Raw genomic sequence first — 22,468 nt, forward strand, 5'->3', positions numbered from 1 at the left:
CTCGAAGTGATAATTGCTTCCTTATCACCTCTTTGCTAATCACTCTTAGCAGAAAGCATCCTCTGGGCTCAATTTCTCCCACTCAGAGCTGTCCTCTGGAGCGATGAGCTTCTGTAGCTTTCCTTGCCCACCTTTAGCTTTTTCTCTTCTCTTTCCTTTCCTGAGAGCTTTCTTTAAATATATATATTAGTTACAGCTTACATACAATATTGTATTAGTTTCAGATATACAGCACAGTGATTAGACATTGATATAACTTATAAAGTGACACCATTCCTTGTTATTACAACATTATTGACTATATTCCCTAGGCTGTACTTTACATCCTGTGACTGCTTTTATAACTGACAATTTGTCTGTCTTAATCTTTTCTCCCTTTTTACCCGTTTTCACCAACCTCCTTCCATCTGGCAAACATCAAAATGTTCTCTATGAGTTTGTTCCTATTTTGTTTGTTCCTTGTTAGTCTTTCTCAAAACTATACAGATCAAAACATAGATTATCAGAGTAAAACCAGACATTTACTTTCCCCCATTAGAAGTACTTTTCTTCTCTATAGAACATGATCTTTTTTTTTTCTTCCCCATCAAAGTCTTCTCTTCTTTCAAACACTTTCTATGGCTGTCTTTGAAGACATTGCTATTTCTACCCTTAATTACTTTAGAATTTTATTGTTGGAAGCTTTCATGAGCAAAGTTTTACAAACTTTAAATTATCCATTAATAATAGGATAAATTCCATCCAAGTTAGAGGTGTGTGACTTTATCCAGGATTCTTCCATGTTGGTAAGCTTAAGATCTTGCTTTAGTGTTTAACGTTGTCATCTTATATCCAAAGGTATGAGTTTCCAACTGTTGATGCTCATTCAATTGTGTCTTTCCAGGTGCCCAGGAAAAGACCAACTTGGAAGTCATTATTCTAGTAGGCACTGCAGTGATTGCCATGTTCTTCTGGCTACTTCTTGTCATTGTTCTACGGACTGTAAAGCGGGTAACAAAATAGTTTCTCTTCCATCCCATGCATGTTGGTTTTCATGATTAATGAAAGCTGACTAGGGCTCTCCAAGTTGCTTCTTCCCATTGTTTTGGCTAATGGGCACAGTTTATTTCAATACAATAATATCTTGCCCTCTTTCTTTTGGCTGAACCATTGGGCTTTAATTGATAGAAACCACCAGAGGAGAAAAGGGCTTGGACTGTCTAGTGTAATTAAAATTTAATAACTTAATTCTGAGCTTATTTGGGAGTTGAGGGGACACTGGAAACAGGATTATAATAGGACTACTCTCAAACTCCATGAATGTTATTTAAAAATGAAACATCAGAAATGGGGCTTCTATCAAAACAATAACAAGCAAACTAAACAACAGCCAAACAACAGAGTGTGTGTGACTTAAAGGAGTAATGATTTCCAGGCCAATGGAGGGGAACTGAAGACAGGCTACTTGTCCATCGTCATGGATCCAGATGAACTCCCCTTGGATGAACACTGTGAACGCCTGCCTTATGATGCCAGCAAATGGGAATTCCCCAGAGACCGGCTGAAACTAGGTATGCTTTCAAGTTCTATTAATTTAATACTGGATTTATTAAGCCATCTCATCTTTCTTTAAGATGGTGACAAATCTAGTCTTTGCAAATGTTGGATTCTAATTCAGAAATATTCATTTCATTGCTTGAATTGGAATAATTACCCTTTTTGTCACTTAGAAGTAGAGTACCTTATAATCATCCAAAGCAGGACATTTAGAGAGTGAAGGGGGTAAATATTGAATAATTAAGCCAGGACAAGGAGTAAACTGGACTGTTCATGTTAAACTGGAATGTATGGTCACTGTACCTCGTTGGAATCTCTGCATATCACTTGGGTGGTGTAATAGCCCAGATCTGTTTTATTGTTGCTGTCACTGTTGACTGTAGGTAAGCCTCTTGGACGTGGTGCCTTTGGCCAAGTGATTGAAGCGGATGCCTTTGGAATCGACAAGACAGCAACTTGCAAGACAGTGGCCGTCAAAATGTTGAAAGGTAAAAGCAAAATTATATGGTGATGAAACCCTCTATCTGTTTCACCTGGTCTTTACACATGATGGAAAGGCTTGTATCAGCGGCTCTGTGGTTAGGTGGACCCACTAGCCAAGCATGCAGTCAACTTATATACCTTTGTGAAAATTAGAAATAAAGTTCCTCTTTTATAGCTTCATGCTAGGGTACATGGCCAGGGAGGCAAAGTTAGGGATGAGTTTCAGCAATGCCCCCTCCCCACCTTGCCTAAGAGTCCTTGTGCAAGACACAGCTTGCACAACTGTAATGAGTGAGTGGCCTGGCTAGGGGGGGCGGGGGGGCGGGGGGAGGGCGAGAAACACCTTGGTTACATAAAAATTGTTTCTTACTTTATTATGGTGCTTTAGTAAGATAATTATAGACCATCAGAACATGAAAATAAATTTGATATAATAAATAAAAATACTATAGTAGAGTACAAAAACAGCATGCTCCCTAGAATTGTAATATGTTAAATATTTCACATATAAAAGATAATATAAAAAATAAGGATGGTGTGCTAGGATAAAAGGATTATGGGTGATATTTAAAAAATTAACAACTTTGTGAATAATTGTTAATCCTAGTAGTTAGTAATGGAAGTCTGGTCTTGCTATTTTAATTTGGGGAGGTGATGCATACAAAACTCTTTGCTCCAGTTGTGATGTGCTTTTATTGATGGAGATGATGCTACCTACCCTCTGTCAATAGGTCTTGATGGCATTTCAAAGCCATCTCTCCCCTTTTGCCTGTTCTCTCTTGTGGACAAGGGGATATGTAATTTTGAGGTGGCTTATCAGGACCTGAGGTGTGGACCATGTCTGTGAATTATAGGGAAGTCTACCGGTTGGTGCTGGATCAAACTTACACTCTTAGCCTCATCAGCTTCGTGTGCCAACTGGCCTTGCCAGCTGGCCCTTGTTAAGTTTCCTGCCCAGCAAAGATTGGCGGGAACTTGAGCATAGCCCCGAACACATGAGGATATTTAATCCATGGTATTGCTTCCTTACGAGGAAGCACGAAATAATCAGGCCCCAAGAAGCATAGTAAACCTGGTAAATGAAATCCAATTTTACAAAAGAATAAAATCTGGGCACAATTCCATTTGCAAATGTATTCTCCACTTTGCAAAAGAGTCCACAATGGGTTCCTTTAAATATCAAACATTCTGAGTGCACTTAAAGGAAGATTTTGATTTGGAATTAGAAAATGCAATTTATACTTGACTTCCAGGGGAATGCACTAGTTTGCAAATAGGGCTACAGTTGTATCATCGCTGGAGGGAAAGTTGCAGAGCTTCATCAGTCTTCCCAAGGTAATGGCCACACTTCTGATTTCCCTCTTCCCCCTGTATTTGTAGAGGGAGCAACACACAGTGAACACCGAGCCCTCATGTCTGAACTCAAGATCCTCATTCATATTGGCCATCATCTCAATGTGGTCAATCTTCTAGGTGCCTGTACCAAGCCAGGAGGTGAGTATCTGTGGATGGTTCTGGTTGCACGATTTGGGCATATGCATCTCTGCTAGTCTTTGAGGGAAACCATTCAACTCTCATGGCCTTGATTTCCTTAACTTAGGATACTTTGCGAGATTTTCAGATACTTATAAATATATTTCATGGAGGTTAAGTGGGCACTATAAATAATTCTGGATCTTCCTATGAATTAAAAAATGTCACATCACTATAATGCAGTTTGCCACTTGTGCAATAGGTGTTCAGATAAGAAAAATAAACTTCCCCCAAAAATTAAAAACAAAGGACCTTAACAGTAGTTTCTCCTAAAATGGAGGCATCTTAGGTGATTGTATAGTAAAGCAAGTGGGTGGGTTTTTATTTTTTATTTTTGTCAATCTTGTGGAATTGCCTTTTGGAAAAAGCAAAGCTACAATATAAGGGGATTTTGACCAGCGAATTCCTATGATCCTGTCCCCAGTGAAAGGTTGTAGCATTTCTCTGGTGTTTTCTGATTCAGAAATATGTTAAACACTTAGTGAGAAATATTTTCCTTTTTTGACATTCTGTGCTGTCCACAGGCCCACTCATGGTGATTGTGGAATTCTGCAAGTTTGGGAACCTATCAACTTACTTAAGGAGCAAGAGAAATGAATTTGTCCCCTACAAGGTATGTCATTTCCTAACTCAACTCTGGCTACATTGTAAAATGGAGGAAAATTCAGAGTGGTACAGATTCAATTTTTTGTTAAAATTCTGTGAAAAACTTGTGAGGAATCTTCTTGAATTACCTCTTGCGTGTTGTAACCTCCTCTTTTACCTTCTGGGGGCTCTAATCTTCTCATGTTTTATTTTTGTGACTTTAATCTACTGACCCATTATAGATGGGGCCTGAGGAAGGGAGAAGGTGGGCGTAGTTACGGATAGGGACAGCTCTGGATTAGTCTCTCTCTCCCCTATTTGACCCTGGTGAGTGGAAATCGCTCTGTAAAGAGCACTCTAATATTAGAAGTGTGTCTGAGTGAAACTTGAAATAAGGCATTTAGCTCTGTGAGCTAAAAAAAAAAAAAAAAGGAGCTAGACTTTGTGGAAGAAAATCTATTATGTAGACCACTTGTCTAAAATTTTCATAATCTTGACATTGATGTCATTCTGGTCTGCTTTTTAATAGTTACAATGGTTTCCAAAGCTTACTACATTTTAGAGATCCATTTTGTAGTCGAGGAGTTTGTTCACGTGTGTTGTTTTTTGTGTGTTTTTTTTAACAGACCAAAGGGACACGATTCCGTCCAGGAAAAGAATACGTTGGGGAAATAACCATGGACCCTAAACGCCGCTTGGACAGTATCACCAGCAGCCAGAGCTCAGCCAGCTCTGGATTTGTTGAGGAGAAATCCCTCAGTGATGTGGAGGAGGAGGAAGGTACCTGCCATGGCTTTCTCCACACTTCACTCATGCTCTTGTAGGAACAGACAAGGTGACAGGGTGTAACGAGAGATTTTGCCAAGGGAAAAGTCCAACACTACCCAATATTTGAATTTCTAGACTGGCTCCATTTAGTCTCCGAAAGGTGAAGTGTGGACGTCTAAATAAGCAGCAGGTTAGGCTGTAAGACAAAGCCTGGCTAGCCTGAGAAATCTCAAACCCCAGGAGAACTGAGCAGTGGGCAGCTGTCAAACCAATGCTCTTAAAATATTGGCAGGAGAGACTCAGAGCTGTGTTCTAGAAGGGCAAAGGAGGCTCTCTCTGGTGGCTAATCAGCTTCCCTGTTGCCCAAAGCAGTTCAGCCCCACACTGATTACTTCACCAGCACAACAGAAGTTCAGTTAGTTATACCCAACCTTCTCCAAGGCAGTGTAGGGGGCATCTGTTGTTTCTACGCCACCCTACCTGGCTTATCAAGTCTTCCTTTCATCCACACTTCCTCAGAGGAGTCTTAGTAAATACACCTTTCTTTACCCAATTATGCTTCCTAGGATAACGTAGGGCTCTTTTTGAGTGGTGCTGTGTTCCCAGCCGATCTTCCAGGATTTCTTCCGACTCCAGGATACATCATATATCCGCTTCCCTCAGAAGGAGCAGAGGGAGCTCCATGGATATAGAGACAGGGCTTCCCGACATCTGCCTCCTCTTGAGCGTGAGCTCTAAGTAATCTAATCATGAAATAGTGGGAGACACTCACTATTTCCTTTGACCTGAGGCCATGGGTAGTACTAAAATCCAACTTCTTTCCCTTAGAAGCCTGGCAGGCAGTGTGAGGCTGGGAGGTGGTCTAGAAGAGTATGGGAAGGTTGTCTAGACCACACATAACCGGACCCACCCTGAGTGGAGCCATCTCTGCCCTATCCTTCTCTCTCACAACATGGTAGCCGGTGATCTGGAAACCCAAGGGATTGAGGTAGTAAGTTGGAGTAGAAGGAGTGTAGGATTTTCTCTCCATTTCTTCATTTGGAAAATGAAGGGTTTTCACTAATTATTCACAGACAGCTCTCTGGGTCTAAGTGTAAAAAGTCATTTGAGAAAATGGTTTGAAGCCCTTTTAATACTTACAAGGTTATTACAGTTGACTTTTCATTTACTTTGGTAATTGTCTCCAGGAAAGTAGCCATGTCTTATCTTATCTGATGAAAGTTAAGAGATGTTGAAACACCCATTAATGTCTTAGTGTTTATTTGTACCAGTTGCACGGATGTAAATACCACCAATTTACGTAAATTTGTCATTTCTCTTCACGTTCGTATCATCTTTCATTCATATCCTTGAAGGAAGAAAGCATCCTTGTAGGCCAGGTTTATTGTGTTTACAGCACCTTCTCATATTGAAAGTGAGAGAAGTAAATATATTTCTGGTATTTTTAGTTATCCGTTGTAGATTATAATTTGACCTTTGTTCTTTGTCCCAGGACAAAGCCTGGAGAGAAAAGATTCAGTGACCCTGAATATTGTTGTTTTATTTTTAGAGTTCTTGATATGAAACTATTGTTTACCCCTCCGGGTACATGAAAAAAACAACAGTTTAGAACAGTACATTTGAAAAAGTCCTCTTTCACCCTGTTATCTGCACCAATTTCACCTCTATTCTGTCTCCTGGATTTGCTGGTTCAGTTTGGCTGAAATGGAAAAACTGTTTTTGCTAAAGGGTATGATGAAGGCTAATAATACTGGTGTTCAGAAAATTTACAGAAGATAGAGGCATTTTCTTTCTTCTTGTATTTCCCAAAATTTAACTCCCAAGTTATAAAATGAAGATTATTACTCTAACAAACTTATAAACAAATAGCTTCTGGTGGAAATACTGATCTCTGTCTCCTGCACCTTCTGGCAGTTTCTGAAGATCTGTACAAGAACTTCCTGACCTTGGAGCACCTCATCTGTTACAGCTTCCAGGTGGCCAAGGGCATGGAGTTTTTGGCATCTCGGAAGGTAAGACAGCTCAAGGGGAAACAGTGCCTCTTCAGTTCATAGATTTGGAAATAAGACCCCCAGTGCCAGGCATTGGTGTTTTTTAGGGACTGTAATTCATTCACTACTCCTGGGATCATTAAGAGACTCTATTACGGAGGCCCCTTTTTCTGCTTTTTAAGGGGATATAGAGATTTCACGAAATTAATTTATGTGATTTTTGAGCCTCTGATTATTGAGCATCTCCAAAGGGCAAGCAGTCTTCTAAGTACTAAGGATACTGTCTGAGCAAGCAGGCAAAACTTCTAGCTTCATGGAGTTTGCATTCTCACGGGTGGAGCAAACAGTAAATAGCAACAGGTAAAATACATAGTAGGTCAGATGGGAGTAAGTTCTGTGGGGAAGAATAAGCAGGGAAGGTTATGGAGTGTGCAGGAGTGGCATACTGTGTGCACATGTTCCTATGTTTGTGTACACCAATTTTAAAAAAAGTGGCCAAGGAAAGCTTTATAAGTATATGACATGTGAGCAATGACCTGGAAGAGGTGAGGGACTGAGCCTTGCAGATATGTTTATTTTTAATTTATTTTACATTCATCACCATCCATCAAGAAGTATTTGTTAGTGGTATAATTAGAAACCAGGAAGGACAGGCTTCAGATGAGAGAGATTAAAAGAGCTAAAATTAGAAAAGTAGGCCAAACAAAGGCTGAGGTGGGACGTGACAAGTTACAAATATTCCAAAAGTTGTAAACACCAAGGAGGGAGCAAGGTTGGCTGAAGTCACCTCTCTGGCAAAAGATACAATGGGTGGTTTGACATTAAAAAAAAAATTCAAATTAAGTGTCAAGAAAAATTGTTGGTTGGCAAAATGCATTTGCTGCTACAGCCTCCTGGGGGAAGAAAGACTAAGTTTTGGGTTTTTTGGTTTGTTTATTTGCTTTTTGTTTTTTCTAAATTAGAGTAAATTTCCTAATCCACTTATTTTTCTGAAATGTAAAGGTCATGACAGCTTTCGGAGCTCCAGGATCTCAGCTATATCTGCGGGGAGCTCTTGTCTTCCCTCCCACAGAGCAGGCAGAGAAGCGGGATCTTACAGGATTTTCCCAAAGACGAAGGCCCTTTGCCCTTCTGATTTTTTAAAATTACCTTTTTTAAGGCCAGAGCCTGCCATTTAGTCAGGGCTCCTTTCAGGGACTGGGCAGGTAATGGGGAGGAGGGAGATCCCTTAGCTTCCCTTGCATCTACCCAGTGATTCATTGAATATCACTTGGTTGTTGGGCTGAAAAAGGAAGCTCTTAGGTTGGAAAGAAAGTAGGGAGGGCTGTCTGTTTTTTGGAATCTCCTGTTGCTCAGGCATGCTAGATGATGTGCTTTTAAATATGCCTCATTCAGAGGGAAGAACTACACTGACGTGAGGTGTGAGGTGCAGGGCGGCCAGTAACACGTGTGCACTGGCCTAAGAATTCGCATCTACGCCTTTTATTCACTTAAAAATGTTCCCCTTGACTCTGATTCTCTCACCAATCGACCAGGTGGAGCTAACGCTGCTCAGTAGTAGGAAGTTAGATGAAGTTGGGGGATATAGAGAAGGGAGAAGCGGGAGCGGACAAGACTAGAAGGAAAGCCGAGGGGAGTTGGTTTTCCTTTTCAGTGCACCAGAGGATCAACCTGGCTAGTGAGAAGCTGACGTTGCTTCTGTGGGCCTTTATGATAACCCTACACTTTGAAAACAGGATGAGCCCCACTGGGAACTGTTTATCAGCGCCAGTGCAGCTTCAGTTACATATGGAATGGGGAAACCAACAAAGGCACCAAACCAGTGAGAGCGCCTTGTTCCTGGTTTCCGTGCATTCATTCAAAAGAAACCCCATTCTGGGGCGTCCCTTAGAATAACATGTTTCAACCGTATATGGAGCCGGGCAAAAGGGATGTGTGGATGTGACCAGAAACACATTCTTAATTGTGTCCAAGAGAAGTCTATTTATGACTCTCTCATCATACTATAACTTAATTATTTAACTCCAAAATCTGGGGCTGTTTATGGAATAAGCAGATGTGCGTCTCAACGAACCTCAGACTTTTCCCCTGAAGTGTTGATAAAAGATATTAACCTGGTGCTTGTTAATCAGTTGGTTTTCTGATGTGGGTGGTTTTTTTTGTGTGTGTGTGTGTTTTTTTAAAGCATGAGGTCACAACAGATGTAGAAAAGATCAGCTGTGCTGAAATCTAAAGCACACACGATTCTTTTTGCAGTGTATCCACAGGGACCTGGCGGCACGGAATATCCTCTTGTCGGAGAAGAACGTGGTTAAAATCTGTGACTTTGGCTTGGCCCGGGATATTTACAAAGACCCTGATTATGTCAGAAAAGGAGATGTAAGTTTCAAAGATGAACCTAGTGACCTGGTAATCTGCAGAATTCAAACTCCTCTTTGCAAACTTCAGGAGCTGTGTTCAGGAGGAAAGGAAGTGTTTTTCCTTTTAGAAAGTTGCTAAGTTGGAATCTGATTCCTTGTCTTCTACCCGCTTAGGCACGCCTCCCTTTGAAATGGATGGCCCCAGAAACAATTTTTGACAGAGTGTACACAATTCAGAGTGACGTGTGGTCCTTTGGTGTCTTGCTCTGGGAAATATTTTCCTTAGGTAAGTCACTTCTCTTGGTCCTTCCACCCAGACTCCAAATAAAATGATAAATCAGTGGCCCGCAATCACCTTTCCCTGTCTTATATTCAACCTTTATTGGGTGAAACTTACTCGCAAGCTTTGTGTTGTAAAACCTTAAAAAAAGAAAGAAAAAAATATATAGGTGATCAGTATGTTCAAGAAGCAGGTTCGGGGCTTTCTATAAGAGAACATCAAATAACAAACATCCCATTCCTGTCTTATTCTAGGTGCTTCTCCATATCCTGGAGTAAAGATTGATGAGGAATTTTGCAGGCGATTGAAAGAAGGCACTAGAATGAGGGCCCCTGATTATACAACACCAGAAATGTAAGACTTTAAAAGTATCCTTTGATTCTTTTTCTTTTTTCACAAAATCTCCCTGCCTAGAAGACATTATATGTACCTCTTCGTGGCCCAGTTTGTGTCCTACTTCTTTCTTGTAGTCCCTCCTTGAAAATCTCAAGCACAAAGCTATCCCTTCTTCTCGAAATGACAGCATGATATCTATACCATTCAATCAGTTTTTTTAAAAATTATATCTTGATCTGTAATTTTCCTTTCTGTACACATCTGATGCTTCAAGTGTAGGGGAGTACCAAGTGTCTTTTGTATCCCTATTGAGCATCTTGGCTCCTGGTAGACTCTTTGTAACTGTTTACTTATTCAAGTGCTTGTTTTCAGCATCAGATCAGGAGGAAAGAGGCAGTTAATAACATCAGTGTTTTGCTTTTCTAGGTACCAGACCATGCTTGACTGCTGGCATGGGGAGCCCAATCAGAGACCCACGTTTTCAGAGCTGGTGGAACATTTGGGAAATCTGTTACAGGCTAATGCTCAGCAGGTTTGTGACCTTCATCCAATAAACTTCTTTAAAGAGTACTTTGGTGTCTAGGACTTCTCTACTGCCTAGACCTTGTCATGGCCACCATGCTATATTCTCAGCCACTGAATAAGGAGCTATGTTCTTTTCAGCTTCTAGTCCTAATTCATATCCTGGGAGCAGACCACTCTTATTCCTACCAGTGCATCTTTTTAAGCCTTCAGATGCTCTTCTAAAGTAACAACAACAACAAATTTGTAAAGTTGATGTAAAGAATATCAACAATGGGTGGAATTTCAAGGAATTTTTAATATATTCTGCAGGCAAACACACATAGCTTTATTTTTCCCCCAGTAAAAGTCCGAGGCCTCCATAACTTCCATGGGAGGATTTTAGACTTGTAGCCTTTACCACTAGAAAGCTGATCTGCAGTCAACACCTCTTACTACAATGAATGGAAGCCAATTTCCTCCTGCTTTTCTTTTGAACAGCTGGGGGACAGTGGATCAAATCTGTCTTTATCATGACCCTTTCAAACATTTAAAGGTATCATCTTGCCCTTTATTTCTTTTTTTTTTTTTGATGAAATAATGTTAAATTGGGCGACCTTTGCTTTTAGAAGACCTGTTTTCCTGCACATTTATTGCTTTTCTCTAGACCGAGATCAGTTTTTCCATTGCCTTGGGATGTAGAGGCTAAAATTGGACAGCATGCCCTTTAAAGGTCCTGGCCTGTGTGGGTAGGGCTCTGTGAACAAATGATTTCTCAGCTCTGCGGGGCCCTGCGTGTTCTGTTGCTGCATCTGTGCCCACAGCCTGCTTGGTCTTCACTGTGGCCACAGTGCTCGGCGCCCCCTTCCCCATCTGCTTAGTCATGAGCTCCTTGCGTATACTTTCATGCGCACATCCCTTTCAAGTGCCCTTTTGTTTTGACAAGACATTTTTAATGTTGTCTTAAAGGTCTACATTTCCGACATGAAGGCAACAGACCCCATAACCAAGAAGCTCCCTCGGCCTTTGTTTTTTTTTCATGAAAAGGCCCTGGGAGGACTGCAGCCATAACAATAGCACTCTGTGTTTATTGTTTCAGGATGGCAAAGACTACATTGTCCTTCCGATATCAGAGACTTTGAGCATGGAAGAGGATTCTGGACTCTCTCTGCCCACCTCACCTGTTTCCTGTATGGAGGAAGAGGAAGCGTGTGACCCCAAATTCCATTATGACAACACAGCAGGAATCAGGTACTATATATGGCCAACCTCCCCTGTTCATGGGGGAGGGGGGTGCTTCAAGGTCACCTTGGGGAGGGGGTGGAAGGAAGACATTTCATAAAGCTGCTGCGTCCCACTTCCACATTAAACCGTAGCCCTGAGGCTAATAGAAAGAGAAGCGCTCCTTGAAGAGGGCCCGGGTAGGTGTGTTTCCGCCCATCTGTAGCCCACATTGCTGCCGTAGCTCTTCCTTTTCAGAATTGTAAGCCCTGCAGCTGCAAATAGCTGGAATGCCACAGTTTGTTAATCTCCAGAAAGAGAGACCAATTTTACAAAGACATCTGTATTTAAATTATCCCCATGTACTCTTTTATTAATGTGAATTAAATGGCTCAGGAAAGACTCAGGAAGGAGGAGTTCTGTGCCTATATGAAAACACACTTGTGCCTCTGGGGCTAGGATGCAGTGTGCCAGGGGGATGTGCCCTGAATTAGACCGGACAGCACATCGTCAGAAACCCCTCCCAAGTCTGATTTTCAGGGTTTTATTTGCATAATGAGGCTTCTGGGCTTATTTAAAACACGTGCACTGCAGTCCCACCCTGATTTGTAAAGGGGTTCCGAAGGCAGCTTTCTTTTTTCTGTCTCCCAGCACCTGTGCATGAGGAAAAAGTTGATATGGTTTTCTACATTCTGATATGAAAATTGCCTTTTACTAAGCCGGGGACTACTTCCCTTTGCTTTGTTTCTTCTCGCACCACTTTGGGTGTTTTCCTCCTACAACTGGACCCGCTGACAGCATGGGCCCAAGCTGCCCTGGTGTTGTGCTGTGGCTAAGGGAGGGACGCAGGCCTTGAAGCCCTTGGCCAGGTTGCCACATAGAAGATGAGGAGGCACCTGGACAGATTGTGCCATGGAATCGCACTGGGCAGCGGAAACTCTGTTGAGAGAGAAGAAAGCTCAGAGGGGTTAGAGGCCAACAAGTGAACTGCCCATTCCTTTTTGTCAAGGACTCCTGGCATTTTTCAAACAGCTTTTCCTTCTGTTTTCAGATTTTGCACACTTGATAACTCTCAGTGTTAGGCAAGGTAGAAACTGTTACCTTTTTTGATGTAGATATTGAACGTGAGGCTCAGAGGGATTACCTGGAGGAATACAATATTGTGATTCAAGTTCCAGATAGAAGTGATGCGGACGCCCAGGTCAGCCCCTTAGCAGCTGTGTGCCCTGGGGCAGATCTTCACTGGGACTGAGGCCAGATCCCTGGTGTTTGAAAATGATTGTTTTGAGAATTACCGATATAACGTATTTCCAAGGGAATACACTGGCACTTAGGGAGCACTCCATAAATTATAGTTCTTACGTGAGCTGCTTAAAATCACATCCCCAGGATGAATCCAGTTTCTCTGATACTGAACGCAGTGCCGCTTTCTCCCTCACCAAAGAGGGGCTGTCAGAGAGAACGAGCAATGGAATGAACGCCTACAGTTCCACTCCCGAGTTTTTAAAAAAAGTCCTAGTTCAAGTTCAGCTGGCCTTCTGGTGTGGTAATTATTCCCGCAACACTATTGCCTTCTCGTTGATCGGAAAGCCATTTGATCCTGAAGTCTGTTCCTTAGGTTGTCTGTGACCAGGTGGAATGAGGACCAAGTCGGCAGCATCTTGGCTGGCGTGGGCGCTTTGCATATGGTGCTGAGAGTGGATGAAGTCATGTTTGTGTAATGGAAGTGCCAAACGCGGTGCAGGATCTGAGACAGGGCTGCTAACATTTATCCCCAGAAGCGTGGACAAATGTGACATCACACTCCAAGCACAGGCCTGGCTTCTATTTTCTGCCTGTGATTTTTGAATTGGCCTTTCCAGTTCAGTTTCTCTTTTATCCAGCCATAATTTGAAAAATAAAATGGAAATTGGAATCTTTTGTCTGCATGCCCTCCCAACCGCCTCCACCTTTTCTCCTTTTATAAAAATAAGACTCCACGGTCACATTTTAATCATCTGGGTTCAAAGAAAGGCGGAGTGGAGGCATCTGCACACGGCACACTTCATTTTGTGCTTCTGCTTCCCTGGGGAGAGAGAGCCGAGGCGGGGGACCTCTCAGCGGAGTTGTTTCCTCCTCTCCCAAATTTCCAGTCAAGTAGAAAAGCTGAGGAGTCTTTCTCACTTGCTTCCTCCCTCTACTTTTCAATTCCATTGCATTATAAGTAGAGCTGGACAGAGGCATCACTGTGGGAGCCAACCTCATGATTTGCTGCCTGGTTAAAAATATGTGTTCAGCATTTATTTAGAGAGAGGCTGAGAGGTGTGCGGGGGAAGGGTGGGGAGGAAGGACCACCGGTGGCTAGACTTAGCTTTGTCTCTTGTTTCCCCTGCGGATCAGCTCTGGCCCCGGGTTTGCATGCTTCTTGCAAGAAAACACATATTAATTGCACTCATCTTTCTTTGAAGGCAGTTTGGGGACCATCTGCGGTTGCTCCATCATTTCCCCTGGTAGTTTCACATCCCACTCCAAGCAGCTTATCAAAGATTTCTTTTCAGTTCTCTCACAGAGAAAGGTTTTGGCACACAGCATCTTCTTCATTTTGGTTAATTGCTGGTGATGACTAAATGTTCCTTGAAGATTGATGCTTGGGACAGTCTGCTAACTAGAGGTTTCTGAATTTGGCTCTGATTTTAGACAGCTTGAAGCAAAACTGTCCTTTTTCCATCTTTTGTCTATCTTATACCCCACAGACCCCTTCTCCCCACCAAGTCTCATCACACAGTCTGGCCACACATGGGAGAGAGCAGTGCTGTGCACATCCTAGGTGCTTAACAAAAACCTGAACAATCAATTATTTGTACTGATCTCTTCTTTTTCCTTCCTGGTACTTTTCCAAGGGAGTTAACGTAGAGCAGGGTAAAACAAAACAAAACAAAAAAAGCCAACAAAAACAACAACAACAACAACAACAACAACAAAAACATACCACCTACGTGGGCTTTCGTGTCTAATACCTAAGTGTGAATCCCAGTTCTAGCCATTTCCTCCCTGAGTCTTAGCTGCCTCTCCACATGGGAAATACACACACACACACACACACACACACACACACACACAACCTATTCTGTAGTTTTGGGAGGAGAAAATGCAGCAATACCCATGAAAATGCCTTTGTAACTGTGAAGGGCCATCAACTTTTGGAGTTACTGGGCTCAGAAGTCAAGGAGCTGCCCTTTCTAAGGAAGCGGCGTTATTGCCCAAGGTCACCAATTTTAGTTGATTCTGTATCCTGAATATCTCTTGAATCTGTCCGCTTCTCCCAATCCTGTAAGTGTCACCTTTCTTTAGGCTCCTCTTCTTTCTCCCAGATGAGTGGGATTGCCCCCTCATTGGTGTCACTGGCTCTGGTCTTACCCTCCTCAACCCTAGAGAGAGGTGCTGTTTGTGAAGATGCCACATGACGATGGTTGAGGAGCATTTAGCACAGTGCCTGGCACATGACGGGATTCCTGAATGAGCGAGTGAATGAATGGTTGACTATGCTTCCAATTGTTTTGAGCAACTGCCACTTTTTGGGACTGAACTTAGGAGAAGGGGGCTTTTTCTGTCTCCATGTATATCGTGTCTTGTTTCTTGTGGAGTTTCCTGAGTGAGGATGTCACTGTGAACTTCACTGGCTCCTCTCTGTAGGAGGAAGAACCAGCCTCCTCGGGCAGGAGAGGGAAACTCGGTTTCAATTCTCTTCCTTTGGCCCAAGTGAGTCCTCACTCCACTCATTCACAGAAAACATAAGGAAACACAAGTTAGTACATCCAGACGGTTGCCTATGGTGGAAAGCACGCTAGGAAGAGAGTGAAGACTGAATTTGCTGTCCTTCTCTGCGAAAAGGGCTCTCCTGGCTCACCACTCAGGCTGTCAGTGATGTTAACCAGATGGCTCAGACTCACCCAAAGTCACAAGGCAGGGAAGGAGCACCCCCTGGACACGGGAGATGTTGTCTGACAAGTCCCAGTCTTTGGGCTCCTGAGGGAAACTGGCACCCTTTTGAATACAAAGGAGGAAAAGAAGCTTTGGTTAATAGACCATCATTCTTTCTAAGAACACTTACCATGTACCATTATTTACCACCTCATTCATCCTCCTTATTCATCTTTTTGATTGATGGAGGGAAGGCTATGCCAATACATTTTAAAGATGAAGCAACAGAGGCATAGAAATATTTATGACGTTTTCAAGTTTGCGTAGACTTTGAAATAGACAAAATATCTCATGACTCTTGTATCACTGCCCTTTCCTAAGACCGGCAACTCTGAGGGCTGGAAATAGGGGACAGTGAGACTGAGCCTGCCCCTGTCTACACACGAAGCTGCTATTATATGTAGACATAAGTGATTATCTTCCGATACTGCTGGGTTCAGCACCCTATAGTGACATCTCAAGGCGTTTCCCTTACCCATCTTCCATTGGACGTTTGCTCTGTAGACATTATCTAGAAACATTTTCCTAGAACATGGCCAGGAAGCTGTGAAACACTCTCTGATACAGCGAGAACTCACTGGAGCAGTTGCATGCAACGAGGAAGCCAAGCAGAAGGCAGTTGATCACTTAATTTGCTGCTGTTCTCTTTAGGCCAGCCCTGGACCTCAGAAGTATAATTCAAAGGAACAGGGGCTCATCTGGGCCCCTCAGTGAGATTATACTTTTAAATGGACTTTCACAGGAAATTAAGCCTTTAATGTGTGCTAGCAGAGAAAGATTTTGTTTTGTTTTTCTTTTCCAAAGGATGTTTTGAAGGTCACGGTTAAACTTGTGGTTGAAAGATAATGAATTTAGGTATCACTTATGGTATCTGTAGCCAAATATACCACCACTAAAATATAAATATTTGTTCTTTTACAGTCAGTATCTGCAGAACAGTAAGCGAAAGAGCCGGCCTGTGAGTGTAAAAACATTTGAAGACATCCCATTGGAAGAACCAGTAGTAAAAGTAATCCCAGATGTAAGTACATCTTTTAAAAATAGTCTTAGAAATAATACAAAGGACGAAACATTAGCTAAATAAATATTAGCCTAAGCATGAGAGTCTTGGAAGCTCATTATAAGGCTTTCCTTGAGGGTCTGTGTCATGGGGTCACTACTGAAATGAAACTTAGGCCTCCTTGCTTTTTCTATAAGTAAAGCTCCTGGCTCAAGGTTCAAGATATTCCACCTTCATGCCCAGTTACAGTCAAATGTAAATAGTATCACTGAAAAAGAGGGATGGAAATGGGCCCCTCAGCTTCTTTTTCCTAAATTCTTCTCCTTTTCCCGGTCTGGGTCTACTTCTAGGATGCAGTTGCTCCCTCTTTCAGCTTGCAAAGTTTCTGGCTATGACACCTTTACCTCCCTCTGCAGAACATTGGAGCATGTTGTCTGATAAACGGGTTAAGAAATCGGTTTAAGTAAGTGGTAGGTCAGTGTACACACTCAATCAACTGTGGCATCTCATTGTCTTTTAAAAAGGACAACCAAACGGACAGTGGTATGGTTCTTGCATCAGAAGAGCTGAAAACCTTGGAAGACAGAAACAAATTAGCTCCGTCGTTTAGGTAAGGTTCAGCCAAATAGAAATGACAAATTTCAACAGGCATTGTAGGCAGGAGTCTAGAACTTTCAATGTAGGTGCAGAGTTTTCACGATTTGTGTCTTTGTTGGTTGGGAAAATTTGCATCAACCTAAATAATAAAGAATTTAAACAAATAAAACAATTAAAATAAGTGATAAGTCTAAAAAAGAATTTGAAATAAATTAGAGGATTTTTAGAAGATTTGTCTGGTACTGGCTAAATCACAAAGAGGTCATTATTAAAATCTTGTGGACTCTGAAGAATTTTCAAACCTGTATATAAATGGTGCATCTGTTCTTAAGAAGCATTACATATAAATAAGATAATATCAATTTGTTTAAGATACTTAACTATTATTGGCTGAGTTTGCCTACATAATTGCGAGAAAAATACTAACTTTTGTTTTGAATATCCTTTTCTCCATGTAGTTCCCTAGGAACTTGTAGTTGTTTTACATAGGTGTGCCTAACAGATAAATGAAAATCGGTATTTAAAAGAATAATAGGCTGCAGAGTAGTTATTTATTTGCTAGTGGGTTCATTCTAAGAAAGAATAGAGAAGATTTTTATCTACTTATAATCTGTTGTATAAAATGGGAACACCCCTGGGTTATTGAGTGATGTTCATGTTAAAAAAAACACACATTAAAATGTGCAATTGTGCTATTTTGTTTGCCTTAAGGCCAAGGTAAGAAACTATGAGAGCCAATCATGTTTTATTCACTGATTCAAAATATATTTATTCAGCAATAACTATGTGCCAGTTACCATGCCATTGCTTGAGACACTAAACTTATTTTATTGGGATTGGATTGAAAGAAAAAATTGCATTTCTAGTGATTTGAAATCACTTTTATGCCATATACGAGCACGGAGTTAATAAAATCCATTTTGCAACTTTTAACATGAATAATTTGGTAAAGCACTTATTGAGGGGAAAACCCACATCTCAGAATGGCTTGAGAAATGTAAATCTTGACATTTTAGGTCAACATAGCCTACACGTCTCAGCTTTGACATAATTATCATCTGTCATGATTCTACACCATTGAAAACATTCTCTTCATGCTGCTGAGTGATCCAGGTCCTCAGTCCTTCCAAAGAATGTGATTTTGATGAGTAAAAAAGCAGTTTCTGACATGTCTGACTTGATTGCACACACACACACACACACACACACACACACACACTTCAAGTTATTAAAGTTTAATGCTGCTCGAGAACTCTATTGACACCATACACATGCCTTGTAATTCCCTAGTTGACAGTGTGGGGAAAGCACAAGTGGACTTTCAGAACATCCCAATTTCCTTTTATATCACGAAAGAGTCCCTTTGGCTCCTATCATTGTATATAAACCTGTCACTCCACAAGGCCATAAAAATGCTCCATTGGTTGGAGCCTTTGCATAAGTCAGGAGACTGCCTTTCATCTCATCTCAGGCTTGAAAGATTCGGACCTGAATAAGAGGACTTATCTGCAAGGACAAATTCATGCTAGTACTGAAAATAGACAATGTCTGAGTAAACCTGATATGTTGATTAACAAGTGGGAGAGATAGGGGCTGGTGTCTCCAGGGAGATTACAGCCCACATGGGGGTGGTAATGGGGTTTGGGGAAGAAGCCAAAGAACTGCCTTCTCTCTGCCAACTTACGCAGTTGCCATTTTTTCCACAGCGGACTGATGCCCAGCAAAAGCAAGGAGTCCGTGGCATCTGAAGGCTCCAACCAGACCAGTGGCTACCAGTCTGGGTATCACTCAGATGACACGGACACCACCGCATACTCCAGCGAGGAGGCGGAACTTTTAAAGCTGATGGAGATTGGACCGCAGGCTGGCAGTGCAGCCCAGACTCTCCAGCCCAACTCCGGGACCGCACTGAGCGTTCCTCCTGTTTAAAAGGAGGCACCCAAATCCCCTACTCCTGGAAATCACATGCGAGGTGCTGCTCAGATTTTCAAGTGTTGTTCTTTCCACCACCAGGAAGTAGCTACATTTGATTTTCATTTTTTAAAAAAAAGGACCTCAGACTGCAGGGAGCCAGCCCTTAGGCATTTCCTGACAAGATGCCTGTGACCCAAGAATGTGTTGTGTCTTCTCCCAGTGTTGACCCTATTCTCTTTTTCATTCATTTAAAAAACATGTATGATGCTCCGTGTTGTGGGTCTCCCCCAGGTTATAACAGAGGAGAAGTTCAAGAAATGGCTTCGTCCTCCAAGAAGTAGCCATACCTGGGGAGTTGACACCTCTGTAAAACAAGAGCTGATCCAGGCAGTGGAAGTGCTTTTGGTGTTGAAGATGGGACAGACCGTTAGGGTTGAGGCCATCTGAGAAGCTTTGTTTAGGATGTGGGTCCTGAGCCAAGTCTTACATGTGGGGTTTGGACTGATAGAAAGGAAGATGTCGGCTTGCTTTGAGAGCCTACTGGAGCCTGCAAATGCATTGTGTTGGCTCTGGTGGAGGTGAGCATGGGGTCTGCAAGGGAATGTAAAGGCTTCAGATGAACTTACTGGTTTTAGAAGGTTGCGTGCTCTCCCCAGTTGGGCTAAATGAGAGTTCCTTGTGCTGTTTCCGACTCCTAATGAGAGTTCCTTCCGGACTCTTACGTGTCTCTTGGCCAAGCCCCAGGAAGGAAATGATGCAGCTCTGGCTCCTTGTCTCCCAGGCTGATCCTTTATTCAGATACCACAAAGGAAGGACATTCAGAAGAGGCCCCCTGTCGTGTTGAAGAATTCTGACTGTACAGACCAGCTTCGAGTTTCTTCTGGATGAATACTCACATACTGTCCCGACGTGATACGCCCGAGCCTGAATGCAGCAGGTTCAGTGTCAAGCTGTGGTGTCAAGGCCTCAGAAAGGAGTTTACCCTTCTGTTCCTCTCTCCCCCCGCCCCTCCCATTCACCCCGACTAGTCAGTGTTTCAGTAATTTGGCCTCTACACTCTAGTCAACGCTAATTTGGTTTGTTCACTCTCTGAATAATTATTAGTCAGATTTCAAAATTATTTTATAGCCAAAGTTATAACACCTATTGTATTGTGTAGACTTTTAACATGTAAAGCTATTTCTACTGGTTTCTGCCCTTGTTGTTGCCTTCTTAAAAAACAAAATGTATTTTTCATTTGGTACCATAGTGTGAGATGCTGGGAACCGTGACTCTAACATGCTATGGCACATATATTTATAGTCTGTTTATGTAGAAACAAATGTAATATATTAAAACCTTATATTATATATAGGGAACTTTGTACTATTCACATTTTGTATCTGTATGTAGCATAACAAAGGTCATAATGCTTTCAGCAATTGATGCCATTTTATATATATTAAAAAAAAGACACTGAAAAACTTGAAGGAATCCATTTGCAAGGTTGACTGTATCTATCATTTCTCTCACTTCTGAAATGAAGAAGTGGAATCAGACCTAATTATTATGTGGTGGTTTTTCATTTTTACTTATTCCCTTATTCTTCTTATAAAGGATATTTTCATAAAATGTTTATATACTTTATAAACCAATAAATGTATTCTTAGTAAAAACATACAATGTTATAATATTATCCTAACTATTTTCAGGGCACATACTTCTTCCTGACCCTCCCTCTTCTTCTTCAGGACACAGATAACTCACGCACATGTGCACTCTCATTGTATTCCAAGTACTTTTGGGAATCTGAAAATATGGACTGGGAGATATATGTGCTGAGTTCTCTAACAGTATTTGTGGCCAACCATGAAAATCAGAGGGTGAGAGGCCCCGAGATAGGTGGCCAGACCCAAGCAGTGCAGGGAAGCATGGGGAATATGGATAGTCTTCCATAATATTTTACTCTAGACTTATGGTGTCAGAACATCAGATCCAATAATGTCATTTCCAATGATTGATTTTGCCTGAATTCAGTAAGTGGAATTATCTAATAAGTAATTGACATCAATGAGTATCCCTATTCTTTGTGATACAAGATTTTATACAAGATCTTGTTTATATAGTCAAATATGCCTATCTTTCTAAAATGGTTTCTAGGTTTTTTAATCTTATTAAAGAAGGTCTTCCTAATTCTAAAATAACCCCAAATTCTAAATTTTCATTTTTTTACACATTTAAATCATTTGGGATTTATTTTTGTATATGGAGTGAGATAGGGGTCTAGCTTTGTTTTCTTAAAGCAGTTGTCAACAATGGCAGCACCATTTATTAAATACTAGAGGCCCAGTCTGGAAGGTTGTTTGGCTGTCCGGTCTAATTAGCATATTATGCTTTTATAATTATAGATTCCTCTTTCCCCTCCAACCCCCCCAGGGTTGGGAAAATATACATTGCAGCACTTTTCAACCCTATCATCTCCCTGAGACATTCTGCACAACTTTATGGTTAAGAGGGTGGCTATGGATGTGTGGTTCCTGGGCACAGCACTTACAGATTGGGCTGTTGTCTGGGGTTAGTGGATTGGGGTCTTCTGACAGATGTTGTGAAACTGTAGGTCAGGCCTGTCCTCTCCTCTTGCGTTATTACAGTGTCATCCAGTAAGCGAATAGGAGAAGAGCCTAGGTTATTTATGATAGAGGAGGCCACCGAGAAAAACAGAATTTTCTTCATTTTAGGAAAAAGAGATTTTGTTTCTCATGAGCGGACCCTGGCACTGTTTCCAATGCCAGGAATTTGGATTCAGTTAAAACTTCACACTTTATAAAGAAGTACTTCCAGCGCCTCGGGCAGAATGATTAGGAGGTGAGGGTTGGCCTTCTCCTTCCTCTCTCTTCTGTCTTCCACGCCCCTTGTTCTTAGCTCCTTTTTTCTCCTCATTCACCCCATGTGTTAAGAGAACTTTGTGACTTTCGTATGTGTTTCCTGCATGGTCCTATTTTCAAAGCTTTAATTGTGTTTTAGATGAGGCCAGGACTGTCTCCCCTAGATACTCTCTCCTCTCTCCCTTTACTTGCTCTGTTCCTTTCCCTCCTCTCAAACTCCTCTGTCCCTTCACCTTCTGTTTCTCTCTTTGCACTGTTCTACTCCTCCACAACCTCCACCTTCACCTCCACCCCCAACAGCCCTTCTCCTCAACCACATCAACAGGGAAAATGAGAGTTCTACTTAAGTCCATTACTCCTGGACTAGGCTTTCCTATTAATGCACATTTTTTTTGTCCTCTTCAGTGAAAGGAAAGAAGAAAAGTAAAAATCTCAAAGCCACAACTTTGTAGTTAACGGAACCCAATTTCCCTGTCTCCTTTAGCTTGTCTTTCTTTCTGCCTCTTACTCAGATAAGGTTCACCAAGATGATAAAATGC

The 22,468-nt window shown here is 41.8% G+C and overlaps 1 protein-coding gene across 4 annotated transcripts in view; it reads left to right on the forward strand.

The window, feature by feature from the left end:
- KDR (kinase insert domain receptor) overlaps window positions 1-20,738 on the forward strand; it is a 42,297-nt gene extending 21,559 nt beyond the window's left edge. Inside the window, exons 16-30 of one of the 4 annotated variants that reach the window (XM_070396487.1) lie at window positions 884-990; window positions 1,415-1,550; window positions 1,920-2,024; window positions 3,400-3,513; window positions 4,077-4,165; window positions 4,764-4,917; window positions 6,820-6,917; window positions 9,153-9,275; window positions 9,431-9,542; window positions 9,791-9,890; window positions 10,299-10,404; window positions 11,473-11,624; window positions 16,476-16,575; window positions 17,079-17,164; window positions 18,840-20,738. In XM_070396487.1, coding sequence (XP_070252588.1) covers window positions 884-990; window positions 1,415-1,550; window positions 1,920-2,024; window positions 3,400-3,513; window positions 4,077-4,165; window positions 4,764-4,917; window positions 6,820-6,917; window positions 9,153-9,275; window positions 9,431-9,542; window positions 9,791-9,890; window positions 10,299-10,404; window positions 11,473-11,624; window positions 16,476-16,575; window positions 17,079-17,164; window positions 18,840-19,080 — 1,823 coding nt within the window. In that variant the 3' untranslated portion in view covers window positions 19,081-20,738. The remainder of the gene's footprint in view (window positions 1-883; window positions 991-1,414; window positions 1,551-1,919; window positions 2,025-3,399; window positions 3,514-4,076; window positions 4,166-4,763; window positions 4,918-6,819; window positions 6,918-9,152; window positions 9,276-9,430; window positions 9,543-9,790; window positions 9,891-10,298; window positions 10,405-11,472; window positions 11,625-16,475; window positions 16,576-17,078; window positions 17,165-18,839) is intronic. The other 3 variants (XM_070396495.1, XM_070396503.1, XM_070396512.1) reach the window with 3 other exon arrangements.
- Window positions 20,739-22,468: the final 1,730 nt, after the last annotated feature.

This window comes from Myotis yumanensis, unplaced genomic scaffold (genome assembly GCF_028538775.1).
Source record: "Myotis yumanensis isolate MYYU_CA2020_CCGP unplaced genomic scaffold, mMyoYum1.0.hap1 SCAF_1, whole genome shotgun sequence".
In the NCBI taxonomy this organism is placed as follows: Eukaryota; Metazoa; Chordata; class Mammalia; order Chiroptera; family Vespertilionidae; genus Myotis; species Myotis yumanensis.